Genomic DNA, 20,624 nt, shown 5'->3' with positions numbered 1-20,624 from the left:
ATATGCAGTGTGTATGAGTGTATCACAGAGCTCCGCAGCAATAAAACTCACAGTAATGTACAGTGTGTATTAGTGTATCACAGAGCTCCATGGCAGTAAAACTCACAGTAGCGCTAATCTTATAGCTCCTATGACATCATGCAATGAATAAACACACAGCACAGCAATATCAAACCATCTCTATGGGATTTTATTGTACACTTCTTACAAATATGCAGCAAAAGAAGGGATTTTACTGAATACTGACAGGTGTCTATACAGTGTGTTAAGGGATGTCTGCGGCGCCATACTACATAAACCCTGGGGCACAGTGTCTCGTGATGATGTCACTTGGCCATGGCAGAGTGCTATATTATGATGTCACTTGGCCATCGGAAGGCGCTGTATTATGATGTCACTTGGCTGTCGGAAGGTGCTGTATTATGATGTCACTCGGCCATCGGAAGGTGCTGTATTATGATGTCACTGGGCTGTCGGAAGGTACTATATTATGATGTCATTTGGCCATCACAGAGTTCTATATTTTGATGTCACTTGGCCATCACATGGTGCTATATTATGATGTCACTCGACCATACCAGGGTGCTGTATTATGATGTCACTCGGCAATGGCAGAGTGCTATATTATAATGTCACTCGGTCATCGCAGAGTGCTATATTATGATGTCACTCGGCCATCGCAGAGTGCTATAATATAATGTCACTTGGTAATCACAGAGTGCTATATTATGATGTCAATCATAAATCGCAGGGTGCTACATTATGATGTCACTAGTCCATTGCAGAGTTCTATATTATGATGACCTACGGATGGCCAAGAAGATAGTGATAGCGGACATAAGTACACTTCTTCTCTGCTCTTATTCCTCGATCATTTACATTCCAAAAACATAGAGGTTGTGGCACACGATGCCAATATCTAAAACACCTGGATGTGGGATTTAGGTGATCTCTACATATTGAATCCAGACTAGAGATTGGGAGGAAAGGCCAGTGACATAGGACGGAAGGGGATGAAAGGGCCAGTCTCAGACAGGAAGTGCCCCACCTCACACGTTCTGCTTGTGGTGCAAGAAGCTGACAGTCTGCATGATGTGCCAGAAGCTGACAGTCTGCTTGACTGAAATCTCATCTTGCCATGTTCATACTTCTTATTCAAAAAAACGTACTATGTGCCCCGCTAGGTACGAGCCCCAGAATACCTGCCCTTTGCCTGGATTTAATAAGAAAGAAAACTCAGGATGGGACAAATAAAAGCAGGAGTCATCCCTGAATGGATAGTGTAATTTGGGACACATACAAAGAGACACCAACACCCTCTTAGACCCTCCTTGATGTCACGATGAGTCTATAAGGTGTCAGAACACACTCTACATTGTCACACGCTGTGTAGGGCAATGGATCATCAAGCCATTGGTTGAACAGTAAGAAAGATTGTTTCGGCTCAAGCAACAATGTCCTCTGTTCTTTTAACTGTCATTTCCCCACTGAATCAAAGATTATACGGTTCTGTTCAGCCTGTTGCTTTTGGTTCTGCACTTTGGCAATCTCTATCATTTGCCTAAGGATGTGGTATGTCAGGTCAATGGAGATTGGAGGATCTTCTCTCTTTAGGCGATCAGAGAATACCTCCAGGAGGGTCTTTGGGGACTGGTTGATGGACTCTCGGAAGAGAGTCTGTATAATGCTGAAGATTTGTCCCAGTTCCTGGGTCGATATCTGTTGATTTGAGGAGAGGGAACCTTTGCTCAATCTCAGCTGAAAATGGGGGTCTTCATCCAACTCTTGTTGGAACTTCTCCCTCAAAAAGTACAACAAAGCCTGGACACTCTCATCAGTCAGGTCCCTATTCAGACTGAGCTGAGCACCTCCAAAGATACCCATGTCTAGAGGTCGAGCACCACCTTTGGCCGTGAAGATCAAGTAGCAGGTTAGCAGTAGGAGAGGTGCTGTCTTCATGATGTCCAAATTCAGAGAGACCTGGATTGAGGAACATATAGTAAGGCTCTGAGAATATTGGAAACATATTAAGTAACACAACAAACAAGTGTGTGTATAGACAAAGCTAGAATCAGGAATATAACTTACATATAGCATTTTATCCTGTAGCAACCAGTAAGCCTCTCACCCACCATTTCTGCTCTCACCTTCTCTCTCTGTTTGTTTTTTTCTCTCTCTCTCTCTCTCTCTCTTTCTCCATTGCTTTCTCATGCAGTATAGGTGGGTAAGTAGACTTAATGAGGAATACATGCAGTTCAGGAAGGTAAATGTCTACCCTGATAGAAGATAAGACAATATCATCGCTGTGATATGTTTTACTGTTTTGAAACACTAATATTTGTGTTCAGCGAAGTCTCCCGAGTAAAACAGTACCCCCATGTACAGGTTTTAGGGTGTCATAGAAAGTTACAGGGTTAAACACAGTGCTAGCAAATTAAATTATCTGGACTTTCGGCCTGGGTTGGCAGGCAGGTCCCTCAAATTGCAATCATTAAAATTACTTAATTAGGTAAAAATATTACATAAATACACATGTAGAATTTTAATATATATACATATTTATATATTTGACGTCTACGTGTATATTTATGAAATTATTTATGTAATTATGTATATGGACATATGTATATTTCGTATTGTTTTTATTTATTTATTTATACATAGATATATATATATCATTACATTCTAAGTATATTTTGATATAAATATATATATATATATATCAATATAAAAATACTGTTAGAATAAAATTGCATATATAAATATTTTTTTATAATTATTAAAAATTATTTTTATTTTTTGTTATTTATTTTTATTAACATATTATTTGTATTTTATAATATATATATATACCATATATATAGCAATTATATATATTGTATATATTCGTGTGTAATTTAAATATAAGTGTATTTTTATATTAATATGCGTATATATAAATATAAAAATACACTTACTATGACATTATATATATGATACATATACATATATTATATATAGATATAATACATGTATATATATCATATATATATTTATACACACATATTATTATTATTTTTTACACTGATTTTACACTGTTTTTTTTTTTACTTTATTTTTTTGATTTTTTACTTGCAGGGAGACTGCCTGTCAGCACAGACAGTCCCCCTGCAGGCAGATACACAGACACCTATTGCGGTCATGTGATCGAGTGATCACATGGCCGTAGGGTCCTGATCTGCCGAGGGGGGACTGCCCTGGACCGGGTGGAGCACTGATCGCCGCCGTGGGACCGACGGCGATCAGGTAAGTAGCCCCAGACCGTTATGACGGTTCAGGACCGTCAGCGGTTCAAACGCACGTTTTACCGCTGACGGTCCTGAACCGTCAGCGGTCCTGAAAGGGTTAAAGAGCAGTTGAGGGAGAGACTGAGGCAGGCTATGGGACTTCTGGCTGTATCGCCAGTCACCTGGACCATGATCCACATGGGGTCGACACCCCTCACATCGATCACAACCTGGGAAAACACATGGAGAAAGTTCCAGGGTCGCGGGATATGGCTGGAGCTGTCTAGTGGCATTGATGGAAGGGCGATCTGGGGCTTGTGAAAGGAATTGGTAGGGACTTTGGGACTTGTCCCTCACCTCTATGGTGTACCCCATAGGGTTGGTGTTGGCTGACCCACCACTTTAGAGGAGGCTACAAGGCTTATTTTAGTGATCTGTTTGATGGCTCTCTCTATTCGTGAGAACCTAGTGGTTTCCTTTTCCAATCTTATTTTTCCTGATTCCAGCAGTATATGTTATATATCCTGTTATCATATACTTACACTTTGTCGTATATTCTATAATCTTGCAGATATGTCATTATAAGCTTCGCTATTTATCACTGCATTACAAGATAAAGACATAGCAGAGGGAGACTCAAAAGGTGAGGGGAGAGAGAACTGACGGATACAGGATTGGTCTTCCAGGAGGGTCATTGCATTGTGGCACACATATATTTTAGGAAGGTGCATGCACTAAAAGATTGTATAATATGGTAAGTGCACTGTGTGAGTTGGAATATTAGGGTGATGGAAAGGGGATTTTTTATCCTGATCTACCCATTGGAGCCTCCAGAGGACCATGTAGCCTTGACACAAGCTTTGTCATTGGGTAGCGGGCAGCGTTGTATGCCCCTAGCTGTGCTATTAGCTTGCAGTCCCTCTCTGGGGTTTGATACAGCAAGACAGGGTAACCCACTGTACCACAAGGGCAATCTCCTGCATTAAGTGATAAATCAGACCACGAGTAATTAGTAAAATCTCTTTAAAAACCTTCATTTGCTGAAAAAACAATAACATTTTATACATACATATAAAAAAAACCTATAATAATCAACACAAAAACATCTTTGCTCTTTGAATATTTCCTCTACAAACCCTCTTCTAACTGACTCAAACATTGCCCAATCTGAGCAGGGAGAACTTCCTACCTAACCCTCGCTTCATCCACAACTAACCCCTTATGTATTCACTAACTAGCCTGACTAACCCCCCCTGTATCCACTAACTAACCTAACTTATCTAAATAACCTCACCTCCTTAACTAACCATCCCTGTATCCATTAACCTAACCTCTCTAACTAACCTCACCTCCTTAACTAACCCTCCCTGTATCCACTAACCTCAACTCCTTAACTAACCGTTCCTGTATGCACTAACTATTCAACTCTTCCTGATTACCATCACTAACCTGACCTCACTAACTAACCCTTCAAGTATCTGCTAACTTACCAAACCTGACTTGCTCTACCTATATCTGCTTACTAACTCTGTGAACCACTGGAATTAAACTGTTCTGGTGCGAGAAGGTCCTGAGAGCTGGTCCTGCGAGAAGGTCCTGAGAGCTTACAAAGCGTTTAACTCAAAAGTTAGCACCTTGGCATACGATCGGACTGCCCCTTCACTTCCATTGTAGTCTGGGAATTCCATCAAAAAATGGAGCAAAAAAGGTATCTTTTATATTTAGATATGGTGTGAAAGCCCCCAACTCTAGAAACTCTAGAAAAGCCCCGTCCTATCATACTATATAACTAGATATGGTGTGAAAGCCCCGTCCTATCATACTATATAGCTAGATATGGTGTGGACGCCTCGTCCTATCATACTATATAACTAGATATGGTGTGAAAGCCCCGTCCTATCATACTATATACCTATATATGGTGTGGAAGCCCCGTCCTATCATACTATATAACTAGATATGGTGTAAAAGCCCAGTCCTATCATACTATATAACTAGATATGGTGTAAAAGCCCAGTCCTATCATATTATATAACTAGATATGGTGTGAAAGCCCCGTCCTATCATACTATATACCTAGATATGGTGTGAAAGCCCCGTCCTATCATACTATATACCTAGATAGCCCCGTCCTATCATACTATATACCTAGATATGGTGTGGACGCCCCATCCTATCAAAAAATGGAGCAAAAAAGGTATCTTTTATATTTAGATATGGTGTGAAAGCCCCCAACTCTAGAAACTCTAGAAAAGCCCCGTCCTATCATACTATATAACTAGATATGGTGTGAAAGCCCCGTCCTATCATACTATATAGCTAGATATGGTGTGGACGCCTCGTCCTATCATACTATATAACTAGATATGGTGTGAAAGCCCCGTCCTATCATACTATATACCTATATATGGTGTGGAAGCCCCGTCCTATCATACTATATAACTAGATATGGTGTAAAAGCCCAGTCCTATCATATTATATAACTAGATATGGTGTGAAAGCCCCGTCCTATCATACTATATACCTAGATATGGTGTGAAAGCCCCGTCCTATCATACTATATACCTAGATATGGTGTGAAAGCCCCGTCCTATCATACTATATACCTAGATATGGTGTGAAAGCCCCATCCTATCATACTATATAACTAGATATGGTGTAAAAGCCCAGTCCTATCATATTATATAACTAGATATGGTGTGAAAGCCCCATCCTATCATACTATATAACTAGATATGGTGTAAAAGCCCAGTCCTATCATATTATATAACTAGATATGGTGTGAAAGCCCCGTCCTATCATACTATATACCTATATATGGTGTGAAAGCCCCGTCCTATCATACTATATACCTATATATGGTGTGGAAGCCCCGTCCTATCATACTATATAACTAGATATGGTGTAAAAGCCCAGTCCTATCATATTATATAACTAGATATGGTGTGAAAGCCCCGTCCTATCATACTATATACCTAGATATGGTGTGAAAGCCCCGTCCTATCATACTATATACCTAGATAGCCCCGTCCTATCATACTATATACCTAGATATGGTGTGAAAGCCCCGTCCTATCATACTATATACCTAGATATGGTGTGAAAGCCCCATCCTATCATACTATATACCTAGATATGGTGTGAAAGCCCCGTCCTATCATACTATATACCTAGATATGGTGTGAAAGCCCCGTCCTATCATACTATATACCTAGATATGGTGTGAAAGCCCCGTCCTATCATACTATATACCTAGATATGGTGTGGACGCCCCATCCTATCATATTATATAACTAGATATGGTGTGGACGCCCCATCCTATCATACTATATACCTAGATATGGTGTGGAAGCCCCGTCCTATCATACTATATACCTAGATATGGTGTGAAAGCCCCGTCCTATATACCTAGATATGGTGTGAAAGCCCCGTCCTATCATACTATATACCTAGATATGGTGTGAAAGCCCCATCCTATCATACTATATACCTAGATATGGTGTGAAAGCCCCATCCTATCATACTATATACCTAGATATGGTGTGAAAGCCCCGTCCTATCATACTATATACCTAGATATGGTGTGAAAGCCCCGTCCTATCATACTATATACCTAGATATGGTGTGAAAGCCCCGTCCTATCATACTATATACCTAGATATGGTGTGAAAGCCCCATCCTATCATACTATATACCTAGATATGGTGTGAAAGCCCCGTCCTATCATACTATATACCTAGATATGGTGTGAAAGCCCCGTCCTATCATACTATATAACTAGATATGGTGTGGACGCCCCGTCCTATCATACTATATACCTAGATATGGTGTGAAAGCCCCGTCCTATCATACTATATACCTAGATATGGTGTGGACGCCCCATCCTATCATACTATATAACTAGATATGGTGTAGACGCCTCACTCGGAATCTTGAATTAGTCGATCTTGTTTTTTCTGGTTTCCTGTATGATTTACAGTGAGGATAGACACCACGTTTTAACTGCCACACCATGTACCCATAGGCAGAGACAGACAAGGCTGCAATTTCTTGTTCTGAGCATTTAGAGAACTGGTTAAACTGAAGGCTCCTGTAAACTTAATTTTCTTAATATTGTAAATGTACATTTTGGAAAACTGCCCCACGGATTGTCACTCTCTCACAGACACTGTCACCAGCCAAAAAAATTACCATAATAATGGTGCAACGCAGCCCTGAGCTGTAGAGATGCTTTCACCCTTCTACCAGTGAAGGGTTAACTGTGAATTACTCTGAGATAACTCCAGCAGGAAAGGAGTTAACTCATTCAGCTCTGAGATAACTCCAGCAGGAAAGGAGTTAACTCATTCAGCTTCGCAGAAGATAAGTTATGTGAAGCCATAATAAAGCTAAGATTGTGACCCCATCCCCTTTGTGTAATTTCGAATAAATCATTACAGGATCAGTTCTTGCAGCTAGAATATTAACTTTTACACAGTACCGGAAGTGTAAAGTTCCTCTTATAATAAAAACACCATGTAAAATGGGTCACAGAGAGGAGACAGGACACGACAAACTGTGCCTGGACATTAAGCACACACACACACAATCTGCACTGACAGCATACTTAGACTGTGCTTTTACCTTTAGCCAGAGTCCAGCTCACCACAGGTCAGTGTCTGTCTCAATGTCTCCCGTTACTGGTGGGTCTCTCTGATGCTCAGGATGGAGGGTTTCTTGGAAGTTCTCCTGATCTTGTGGATAGAGATTTTCAGAGGTGCTGAGGATGGCGTTTCGGACAGATGGTCTCTCAGGTGCTGAAGATGGAGGGACGAACAGATGGTCTCCCAGGTGCTGAGGATTGCGGTTCGGACAGATGGTCTCTCAGGTGCTGAAGATGGAGGGACGGACAGATGGTCTCTCAGGTGCTGAAGATGGAGGGACGGACAGATGGTCTCCCAGGTGTTGAGGACAGAGGATCGGATGGAGGGTCTCCCAGGTGCTGAGAATGGAAAGTCAGACAGAATGTCTCCCAGGTACTGAAGACAGAAGGTTGGTTGGAGGAAATCCCAGGTGCTGAAAACGGAGGATCTCTCCCAGGTGCTGAAGAAGGAGGATCTCTCCCAGGTGCTGAAGACTGTGTCTCTCCCAGGTGAAGAAATTGGAGGGTCTCTTCCAGGTGCTAAAGACTGTGTCTCTCCCAGTTGATGAAGATGGAGGGTCTTTCCCAGATTCTGAAGACGGAGGGTCTCTACCAGGTTCTGAAGACTGGTGGTGCTGTAGTTATACAGTTTCCTTGGTTTTGAGGGTGGGGAGTTTTTCTGGAACTCAGAATGTTCGTTCTCCCTGTGTGGACTGTAATTTCCTTGGTTTATATATTCCTAGGAAACCTCAAATGATGTCAGAGCTATGGGTGACTTAGCATGGAGGGTGTTTAGATAGCAGCCAAGAATTGGGGATGTGATGATGTCACCATGTATAAGTGTGACCTCAGGGTCTAAAAGCACAGGATTTAAGGAATGACAAAGCCTCTGTCCGCCCTAATAAAGGGCCATAACTAGCATTGAGTTTAGGTGAAGGTGACAGGGTAAGGGGGAATAATCTTCAAGTAATAGGAATTACAGATTGGACACTGTGTGTTTTACACCCACCCTCTGCTTCTCTCTAATGTATGTAATAAATGAATTTGTTTCAGCCGCTGCCAAGACACAGCACTTTGATGGAATCACAGGAAAATAGAAATACACACTCGCTCTCTCTCTACATTTATATTCACTGTATGGGGTCTGTCTCTTTATCACAGCCTCTGTCTGTGTCTTTACCTGTCTGTTTGTTGATAGACAGACAGATCGATAGATAGATCAATAGACAGACAGATTTATAGACAGACAGACATATCGATAGACAGACAGACAGACAGATTGATAGACAGAAAGACAGATAAATAGACAGACAGGTTGATAGACAGACAGACATATCAATAAACAGACAGACATATCGAAAGACAGACAGATCGATAGATAGAAAGACAGATCAATAGACAGACAGACATATTGATAGATAGACAGATCAATAGACAGACAGATTGATAGACAGAAAGACAAATAAACAGATAGACAGACAGGTTGATAGACATACAGACAGATACATAGACAGACAGATATATTGATAGATAGATAGACAGACAAATTGATAGACAGACAGATATATTGATAGATAGACAGACAAATTGATAGACAGACAGACATATCAATAGACAGACAGACAGACAGATTTATAGACAGATCGATAGACAGAAAGATAAATAGATAGAAAGAAACACAGATAAATAGACAGACAGATTGATAGACAGACAAACATAACGATAGATAGACAGATTGATAGACAGACAGACATATCGATAGATAGACAGACAGATTGATAGACAGACAGACATAACAATAGATAGACAGACAGACAGATTGATAGACAGACAGACATAACGATAGATAGACAGATCGATAGACAGACAGACAGATTGATAGTCAGACAAACAGATTGACAGTCAGACAAACAGATTGATAGACCGACAGAAAGATTGATAGACAGACAGACAAATTGATGGACAGATAAATAGATAGAAAGATAAATAAACAGGCAGACAGATTGAGAGACAGACAATTTGCATCAGTTTCAAATCAGTCCTGAGTTTAGTGAATATCCCAGACAGACACCCTCACATCCACATTCAAGTCCACTCCGGCACTTCTTATCATCACTCGCACTCGTACATATACACTAATCAGCCCCAAACGTCACATTGCCAGGGTTAGTTACTAAAGTGAATGTCTGAAGTAAAGTCAGAGTAGCTGCACTGGAAACATAGCAGACTTAGAGAATGTTTGCAGTTCACCGCTATTTCCCTCTGAATTTCCACTTTACTGAATATTCCTGAGTGAAAACACAAAGCCGCTAAAACATATTAAAATAGTAAAACAGATATAAAGTCAATTATATCCACAGACTCAAAAACCAGAAAAGCCTTATGCAGAGCGCTAGTAACACAGAGCAGGACAAGCACCATCACCACTGCAGCACACTGGACTTATTAAGATGCCACCAGCAATCAAAGCTTAACTTTCCCACTGCTGCCCATATAATGAGAAACTTTATTTCATCATTATTCAAAAAACCCATCCAGACTTGGAAGGCAATGGCTGTCAGTGACTTCTGGGAGTTGATAAAGGTTCAATTTGAGAAAAACATGAAATATTCCTTGAGCACTATTAAAGATACGCCTATAGTATTAGGAATACAAAGATATACCTAGCGCTACAGTGCTGCAGTCACCATTACCATGACTCCGCCTCCATTGTCAGCTTAGCTTGCATCTTGCGACACGCTGCTCTTCCCGTGGCTGGCCCTGCCTCCTTGACTGAGATCATCCAATCCAATGCTTTCCCATAGGAACACGGACTGGGCAACTGGTCAAGATTGAGGGACTGCTAGATAATGCCAAGAATATAAACACTGGGAAACTTGTTTCAATGTGTGCGATCTGAGACCAGCGAGGGGTTCACCCTCCCAAAATAAGAAGCAGATAAGGCATTAGTACATAGGTGTAAAGCGAGGACATTGCACATGTCTGGAGACTTGACATGTGTAACGGATCGCCTGGCACCCCGACTGGGTACCTGCATTGAAGGATGCTCTTAGCGCTTCCTGAGGGCTCCAAGCACTTCAGCAGACACCATAACCACTGTAGACTCCTCCAGTTCCTCTCCCTTACCCACTTTCTGTCACTGGGGAGAGGGGGTGACAAGCTCCTCTCCCTGACTCTCTCTCTGCTGGTGGAGGGGGGGACAGACTGTCTCCCCTTTCAATATATTGTCCTGCTGCTGGGGGGCGAGACCGACTGCCTCATCTGCCCCATCTGGGAGAATAGGGTCTCCCTTTTGTGAACTAAGCTGCCGCTGGGAAGAGGTGGTTACCTCTCCCTGGAACACTTTCAGCCGCTGGGGAGAGGGGGTAGCAGGTTCCTCTCCCTGACACTCTCTCTGCTGGTGGAGGTGCGAGACCGATGGTCTCTGCTCCCTGCAGGACACTGCCGCTGGGGAGGAAGGAAGGTACCTTCAGCTCCCTGTAACTCACACTGCCGCTGGGGAGGACGGACGACACCTTCGGCTCCCTGAGACTCACACTGCCGCTGAGGAGGAAGGACGACACCTTTGGATCCCTGTAACTCGCTCTGCCGCTGGGGAGGACGGACGACACCTTCGGCTCCCTGGGACTCACACTGCCGCTGAGGAGGAAGGACGACACCTTTGGATCCCTGTAACTCGCTCTGCCGCTGGGGAGGAAGGACGAAAACTTTGTCTCCCTGTAACTCACTCTGCCACTGAGGAAGAAGGACGGCACCTTTGTCTCACTGTAACTTGCATCCCTGTAGAGCCGGCAGATACCTTGGTCCCATCTCTACCTGCTGGCTGGGGTTCCTCCCAGTAAACCTTTACAATATCCTTCCATCTGAAGGGCTCTAGACCTGGTTCTGCTACCCAGTTCTCTAGCTCTGCTTGCAGGGTAGACTGGGGCTGAATGGCGCAGAGCAGGCGTTGGTAGGCCTGCTCCAGTTCCCACTCCATGGTTGCCAGGTGCATCATGTCTGGTTTCACCGCATAGTCGACAGGCCAATCGTGCAAGCCCATCCTGTAGTCAAGGATGTTACCGGTGTCTATGAGCTGCTTCTCCTCGCACTAGGACACCATCCCACCGCTGCCAATGTAATGGATCGCCTGGCACCCTGACTGGGTTATTGGATGCTCTGAGCACTTCCTGAGGGCTCCAAGCACTCCAGCCAACACCATAACCACCATAGACTCCTTCCGAGAGCAAGACAAGAACAAACTCTTAAAAGAGCTTAGAAGTGATTATCCAAGGGAGCATACAGAGCATAGCAATCCCTTGTAGTAATATGGCAATTCCCCCAGTAAGAGACAGGACTCTAGATTGAGGGTGAAGAAGAATGTCTAATACTTTATTTTCCTTGGGACTAGCCCATATGGTCATTACATTAACATTGCTGTGAAAACTCAATAAAATTACAAACAGTCTAATCATAGCAGGCAACATACAGTGATTTATTATAACACAATGGCATATTTTTAAATAGGTGGGGGAGACAATTAACAGAAAATATCTCACATGCCTGCAGAATTAGCAATATGCAAATCTACCTGAATATGCAAATGAACCAGTCTTGCTATTCAGGTAGTGCATATTGCTGTCGCTACCAACAGAGGGCACTAGACAAGCTCCATAGCCAAATCCACCTAGTTGGTAGCAATCCTCAGCAAGAGTTGTGCTAAGAGTTTTCTTTTTTACTGTTACAGGTAAGATTCATCTGTAGGAAAAGGTTACTGATTGCACAAGGTTTGATTTCCTGTTGGTAATTATAAGGCATTTGATTTGATTAGGTAGCTACTTGCTATTGATTGCTGTTTAAATTAGCTATTGTTTGCTAATAAGCAGAGGCCTACCCAGGTGTTAAACATTCCTAGTGGGAGGGGATTTTAGGAGTATATAAGGGTAGTTGTCATTAGCTTGGCTATTATAGCTTGGTTGTTGCTTCTAAGTGTGTGTGGTTGGAGATATTCTGGAGAGTGTTGCTTCTAAGTGTGTGTGTGTGTGGTTGGAGATATTCTGGAGATAAGCTGGAGGTAATCTGAGGTATTCAGGAGGATAAATAAAAAGTTAAGATTTGTTTGATTTAAATTATTCACCTCATTGGAATGGCAGACTTAGTTCAGTGTAATAGTTGCTATGCATTTGTTTCGCGTTCCACTTTTTGGAGGTTTGGTTGTTGTCTAATCTGTAGACAGTTCGCTATTTTGCGGCAGGAGATTGTATTTTTGAAGTCTGAGATTTGTAAATTATCTGGTAAACAAACTCAGGCTGGAACTGCTGCAAAGCCACTGCCGCAGAGACATACTAGGAATGGCAGATGGATTACTGTAGGATCTGGTAGACTTGGAGTTGTGGATAAAAGGCATATTGCACAGTCTGTTGCTCTACATAATTCATTTTCTGCACTTTCAGAGTGTAGTGGTGTCCTGGAGACAGGCACTGAGGCTAGTGGTGTTGTGCAGAGAGGCACTGAGGCTAGTGTTGTTGTGCAGAGAGGCACTGAGGCTAGTGGTGTTGTGCAGAGAGGCACTGAGGCTAGTGGTGTTGTGCAGAGAGGCACTGAGGCTAGTGGTGTTGTGCAGAGAGGCACTGAGGCTAGTGGTGTTGTGCAGAGAGGCACTGAGGCTAGTGGTGTTGTGCAGAGAGGCGCTGAGGCTAGTGGTGTTGTGCAGAGAGGCGCTGAGGCTAGTGGTGTTGTGCAGAGAGGCGCTGAGGCTAGTGGTGTTGTGCAGAGAGGCGCTGAGGCTAGTGGTGTTGTGCAGAGAGGCACTGATGCTAGTGGTGTTGTGCAGAGAGGCACTGAGGCTAGTGGTGTTGTGCAGAGAGGCACTGAGGCTAGTGGTGTTGTGAAGAGAGGCCTTAAGGCTAGTGGTGTTGTGGAGAGAGGCACTGAGGCTAGTGGTGTTGTGAAGAGAGGCCTTAAGGCTAGTGGTGTTGTGGAGAGAGGCACTGAGGCTAGTGGTGTCGTGCAGAGAGGCGCTGAGGCTAGTGGTGTCGTGCAGAGAGGCGCTAAGGCTAGTGGTGTTGTGCAGAGAGGCACTGAGGCTAGTGGTGTTGTGGAGAGAGGCACTGAGGCTAGTGGTGTTGTGGAGAGAGGCACTGAGGCTAGTGGTGTTGTGGAGAGAGGCACTGAGGCTAGTGGTGTTGTGGAGAGAGGCACTGAGGCTAGTGGTGTTGTGGAGAGAGGCACTGAGGCTAATGGTGTTGTGGAGAGAGGCACTGATGCTGGTGGTGTTGTGCAGAGAGGCACTGAGGCTGGTGGTGTTGTGCAGAGAGGCACTGAGGCTGGTGGTGTTGTGCAGAGAGGCACTGAGGCTAGTGGTGTTGTGCAGAGAGGCACTGAGGCTAGTGGTGTTGTGCAGAGAGGCACTGAGGCTAGTGGTGTTGTGCAGAGAGGCACTGAGGCTAGTGGTGTTGTGCAGAGAGGCACTGAGGCTAGTGGTGTTGTGCAGAGAGGCACTGAGGCTAGTGGTGTTGTGCAGAGAGGCACTGAGGCTAGTGGTGTTGTGCAGAGAGGCACTGAGGCTAGTGGTGTTGTGCAGAGAGGCACTGAGGCTAGTGGTGTTGTGCAGAGAGGCACTGAGGCTAGTGGTGTTGTGCAGAGAGGCACTGAGGCTAGAGGTGTTGTGCAGAGAGGCTTGAAGACTATGGTGAGGCCTAATAGAAAGCAGTTGTTGTTGGGGGCTTCCATCATAAGAGGTGTGGAGATGGACAATGGTGGTCTTGTGAGGTGTCTTCCCGGAGCTACTGCTCACAGAGACAGGAGACGTATCTGTAATATTGTTAAGCAAGCAAAGCAGGAAGGGGAATTGGATGTACTTGTCCATTTAGGGACAAATGACTTGGCTTGCAATGAGGTTTCAGAGGTTAAGGAAGTTTTTAGTGTTTTTGGCAATGATATACGGCAGGTTGCTTCCACACTGTCATTCTCTGAAGTTCTGCCTGTGCATAACACTCAGAACAACAGGCGGATGCGTATTAGGGACTTTAACTTGTGGCTTGGTGAATGGTGTCGGGAGCAAGGATTTGGCTTTATTGCTCATGGTAGCTCTGTTTGGAATGGAAATAAACTGTACAAAAAAGATGGTTTGCATCTTTCTCAAAAGGGAACAAATGTTCTCAGTGAGCAGTTCAGAGGTTTTGCTAGGATGTTTTTAAACTAGGAGGGGGGGGGGGCAAAAGGGTGATAAAACATCAATCCAATTGTCCCCCAAAACAAGGACAGAAGGTGCCTGTAGCAAGTGTGTTAAAAAATGATAAGCTTAGAGTCATGTCTACAAATGCTCGCAGTTTAGGGAATAAGATCCATGAACTTGTGGCAATAATGGCAACTGATAGTGTAGATTTAGTCGCTGTTACTGAGACATGGTATAATGAGAAAAATGACTGGGACATAGCAATACCAGGGTACTCTTTATATAGAAAAGACAGGGAAGGCAAGAAAGGGGGAGGGGTGGCCCTGTATGTAAAGGATAGCATAAAATCTAGCCTAATAAAGGTTAGTGAGGCGAACATAGAGTCCGTTTGGGTTACGTTAAAATTTGGTAATCACACAGTAACTCGTGTAGGTGTGATTTATAGGCCCCAGGACAAATTGAAGAGTTAGATAATCTACTAGTTGAAGAAATAGCTAAAATGACAATGAAGGGGGAAGTTATCATCATGGGTGACTTTAATCTTCCTGATGTGAATTGGAAAACAAAAATAGCTACTTGTGCCAGGAGCACACATATTCTAAACTCCCTACTGGGATTGTCTCTAAAACAAGTCGTAAAGAGGCCATACTAGATTTAGTGTTAACAAATGGAGATTTGGTATCAGATATTACTGTAGGTGAAAGTTTAAGATCCAGTGATCATCAGTCAGTGTGGTTTAATATAAGAACAGTGACTGAGTCACACCACACAAAAACAAAAGTTTTAGACTTTAGAAAAACAGACTTTTCTAAAATTAGAATATGTGTAAATGAGTCATTATCAGACTGGAGCAATTTAAATGGAGTCCAAAAGAAATGGGATTATTTAAAAGTTGCACTACTGAAGGCAACAGAAAATTGCATTAGGCTTGTCAGTAAAAGCAAAAAATTCAAGAAACCACTGTGGTACTCCGCAGATGTGGCCAAAATAGTAAAAAACAAAAAGTTAGTGTGGCGAAACCAACCGGTTCGGACAGATGGTCTCTCAGGTGCTGAAGATGGAGGGACGAACAGATGGTCTCCCAGGTGCTGAGGATTGCGGTTCGGACAGATGGTCTCTCAGGTGCTGAAGATGGAGGGACGGACAGATGGTCTCTCAGGTGCTGAAGATGGAGGGACGGACAGATGGTCTCCCAGGTGTTGAGGACAGAGGATCGGATGGAGGGTCTCCCAGGTGCTGAGAATGGAAAGTCAGACAGAATGTCTCCCAGGTACTGAAGACAGAAGGTTGGTTGGAGGAAATCCCAGGTGCTGAAAACGGAGGATCTCTCCCAGGTGCTGAAGAAGGAGGATCTCTCCCAGGTGCTGAAGACTGTGTCTCTCCCAGGTGAAGAAATTGGAGGGTCTCTTCCAGGTGCTAAAGACTGTGTCTCTCCCAGTTGATGAAGATGGAGGGTCTTTCCCAGATTCTGAAGACGGAGGGTCTCTACCAGGTTCTGAAGACTGGTGGTGCTGTAGTTATACAGTTTCCTTGGTTTTGAGGGTGGGGAGTTTTTCTGGAACTCAGAATGTTCGTTCTCCCTGTGTGGACTGTAATTTCCTTGGTTTATATATTCCTAGGAAACCTCAAATGATGTCAGAGCTATGGGTGACTTAGCATGGAGGGTGTTTAGATAGCAGCCAAGAATTGGGGATGTGATGATGTCACCATGTATAAGTGTGACCTCAGGGTCTAAAAGCACAGGATTTAAGGAATGACAAAGCCTCTGTCCGCCCTAATAAAGGGCCATAACTAGCATTGAGTTTAGGTGAAGGTGACAGGGTAAGGGGGAATAATCTTCAAGTAATAGGAATTACAGATTGGACACTGTGTGTTTTACACCCACCCTCTGCTTCTCTCTAATGTATGTAATAAATGAATTTGTTTCAGCCGCTGCCAAGACACAGCACTTTGATGGAATCACAGGAAAATAGAAATACACACTCGCTCTCTCTCTACATTTATATTCACTGTATGGGGTCTGTCTCTTTATCACAGCCTCTGTCTGTGTCTTTACCTGTCTGTTTGTAAAGAGATAGACAGGAGGATAGATAGACATATCGATAGACAGAAAGACAGATAAATAGATAGACAGACAGACATATCGATAGATTGAAAGAAAGATAAATAGCTAAATAGATAGACAGACAGACAGACCAATAGTCAGAAAGAAAGATATATAGATAGACAGACAGACAGAAAGACAGATCGATAGGCAGATAAATAGATAGACAGAAATATCGATAGATAGACAGATAAATAGATAGACAGAAAGACAAATAAATAGATAGACAGACAGACACGTTGATAGACAGACAGATCGATAGATAGATCAATAGACAGACAGATTTATAGACAGACAGACATATCGATAGACAGACAGACAGACAGATTGATAGACAGAAAGACAGATAAATAGACAGACAGGTTGATAGACAGACAGACATATCAATAAACAGACAGACATATCGAAAGACAGACAGATCGATAGATAGAAAGACAGATCAATAGACAGACAGACATATTGATAGACAGATCAATAGACAGACAGATTGATAGACAGAAAGACAAATAAACAGATAGACAGACAGGTTGATAGACATACAGACAGATACATAGACAGACAGATATATTGATAGATAGATAGACAGACAAATTGATAGACAGACATATTGATAGATAGACAGACAAATTGATAGACAGACAGACATATCAATAGACAGACAGACAGACAGATTTATAGACAGATCGATAGACAGAAAGATAAATAGATAGAAAGAAACACAGATAAATAGACAGACAGATTGATAGACAGACAAACATAACGATAGATAGACAGATTGATAGACAGACAGACATATCGATAGATAGACAGACAGATTGATAGACAGACAGACATAACAATAGATAGACAGACAGACAGATTGATAGACAGACAGACATAACGATAGATAGACAGATCGATAGACAGACAGACAGATTGATAGTCAGACAAACAGATTGACAGTCAGACAAACAGATTGATAGACCGACAGAAAGATTGATAGACAGACAGACAAATTGATGGACAGATAAATAGATAGAAAGATAAATAAACAGGCAGACAGATTGAGAGACAGACAATTTGCATCAGTTTCAAATCAGTCCTGAGTTTAGTGAATATCCCAGACAGACACCCTCACATCCACATTCAAGTCCACTCCGGCACTTCTTATCATCACTCGCACTCGTACATATACACTAATCAGCCCCAAACGTCACATTGCCAGGGTTAGTTACTAAAGTGAATGTCTGAAGTAAAGTCAGAGTAGCTGCACTGGAAACATAGCAGACTTAGAGAATGTTTGCAGTTCACCGCTATTTCCCTCTGAATTTCCACTTTACTGAATATTCCTGAGTGAAAACACAAAGCCGCTAAAACATATTAAAATAGTAAAACAGATATAAAGTCAATTATATCCACAGACTCAAAAACCAGAAAAGCCTTATGCAGAGCGCTAGTAACACAGAGCAGGACAAGCACCATCACCACTGCAGCACACTGGACTTATTATGATGCCACCAGCAATCAAAGCTTAACTTTCCCACTGCTGCCCATATAATGAGAAACTTTATTTCATCATTATTCAAAAAACCCATCCAGACTTGGAAGGCAATGGCTGTCAGTGACTTCTGGGAGTTGATAAAGGTTCAATTTGAGAAAAACATGAAATATTCCTTGAGCACTATTAAAGATACGCCTATAGTATTAGGAATACAAAGATATACCTAGCGCTACAGTGCTGCAGTCACCATTACCATGACTCCGCCTCCATTGTCAGCTTAGCTTGCATCTTGCGACACGCTGCTCTTCCCGTGGCTGGCCCTGCCTCCTTGACTGAGATCATCCAATCCAATGCTTTCCCATAGGAACACGGACTGGGCAACTGGTCAAGATTGAGGGACTGCTAGATAATGCCAAGAATATAAACACTGGGAAACTTGTTTCAATGTGTGCGATCTGAGACCAGCGAGGGGTTCACCCTCCCAAAATAAGAAGCAGATAAGGCATTAGTACATAGGTGTAAAGCGAGGACATTGCACATGTCTGGAGACTTGACATGTGTAACGGATCGCCTGGCACCCCGACTGGGTACCTGCATTGAAGGATGCTCTTAGCGCTTCCTGAGGGCTCCAAGCACTTCAGCAGACACCATAACCACTGTAGACTCCTCCAGTTCCTCTCCCTTACCCACTTTCTGTCACTGGGGAGAGGGGGTGACAAGCTCCTCTCCCTGACTCTCTCTCTGCTGGTGGAGGGGGGGACAGACTGTCTCCCCTTTCAATATATTGTCCTGCTGCTGGGGGGCGAGACCGACTGCCTCATCTGCCCCATCTGGGAGAATAGGGTCTCCCTTTTGTGAACTAAGCTGCCGCTGGGAAGAGGTGGTTACCTCTCCCTGGAACACTTTCAGCCGCTGGGGAGAGGGGGTAGCAGGTTCCTCTCCCTGACACTCTCTCTGCTGGTGGAGGTGCGAGACCGATGGTCTCTGCTCCCTGCAGGACACTGCCGCTGGGGAGGAAGGAAGGTACCTTCAGCTCCCTGTAACTCACACTGCCGCTGGGGAGGACGGACGACACCTTCGGCTCCCTGAGACTCACACTGCCGCTGAGGAGGAAGGACGACACCTTTGGATCCCTGTAACTCGCTCTGCCGCTGGGGAGGACGGACGACACCTTCGGCTCCCTGGGACTCACACTGCCGCTGAGGAGGAAGGACGACACCTTTGGATCCCTGTAACTCGCTCTGCCGCTGGGGAGGAAGGACGAAAACTTTGTCTCCCTGTAACTCACTCTGCCACTGAGGAAGAAGGACGGCACCTTTGTCTCACTGTAACTTGCATCCCTGTAGAGCCGGCAGATACCTTGGTCCCATCTCTACCTGCTGGCTGGGGTTCCTCCCAGTAAACCTTTACAATATCCTTCCATCTGAAGGGCTCTAGACCTGGTTCTGCTACCCAGTTCTCTAGCTCTGCTTGCAGGGTAGACTGGGGCTGAATGGCGCAGAGCAGGCGTTGGTAGGCCTGCTCCAGTTCCCACTCCATGGTTGCCAGGTGCATCATGTCTGGTTTCACCGCATAGTCGACAGGCCAATCGTGCAAGCCCATCCTGTAGTCAAGGATGTTACCGGTGTCTACGAGCTGCTTCTCCTCGCACTAGGACACCATCCCACCGCTGCCAATGTAATGGATCGCCTGGCACCCTGACTGGGTTATTGGATGCTCTGAGCACTTCCTGAGGGCTCCAAGCACTCCAGCCAACACCATAACCACCATAGACTCCTTCCGAGAGCAAGACAAGAACAAACTCTTAAAAGAGCTTAGAAGTGATTATCCAAGGGAGCATACAGAGCATAGCAATCCCTTGTAGTAATATGGCAATTCCCCCAGTAAGAGACAGGACTCTAGATTGAGGGTGAAGAAGAATGTCTAATACTTTATTTTCCTTGGGACTAGCCCATATGGTCATTACATTAACATTGCTGTGAAAACTCAATAAAATT

General features: G+C 43.7%; 1 protein-coding gene across 1 annotated transcript; it reads right to left on the bottom strand.

The window, feature by feature from the left end:
- Window positions 1–203: 203 nt before the first annotated feature.
- UCN (urocortin) lies at window positions 204–8,004 on the bottom strand. Its single transcript, XM_063440765.1, has 2 exons — window positions 7,890–8,004; window positions 204–1,980 (listed from the first exon to the last, which is right to left on the bottom strand). Exon 2 carries the CDS (start codon window positions 1,957–1,959, stop codon window positions 1,477–1,479), a length of 483 nt encoding a protein of 160 aa, XP_063296835.1. The 5' UTR covers window positions 1,960–1,980; window positions 7,890–8,004; the 3' UTR covers window positions 204–1,476.
- Between the last annotated feature and the right edge of the window lie 12,620 nt (window positions 8,005–20,624).

The sequence above is a fragment of the Pelobates fuscus genome, chromosome 2 (assembly GCF_036172605.1).
Source record: "Pelobates fuscus isolate aPelFus1 chromosome 2, aPelFus1.pri, whole genome shotgun sequence".
Lineage (NCBI taxonomy): Eukaryota > Metazoa > Chordata > Amphibia > Anura > Pelobatidae > Pelobates > Pelobates fuscus.
The sequence above is the reverse complement of the archived record's forward strand: the minus strand, read 5'-3'. Positions and strand labels throughout refer to the sequence as shown.

Coding starts and splice junctions, on each gene's coding strand:
- UCN (XM_063440765.1), bottom strand. CDS start 1,959: ATGAAGACAGCACCTCTCCTACTGCTAACCTGCTACTTGATCTTCACG.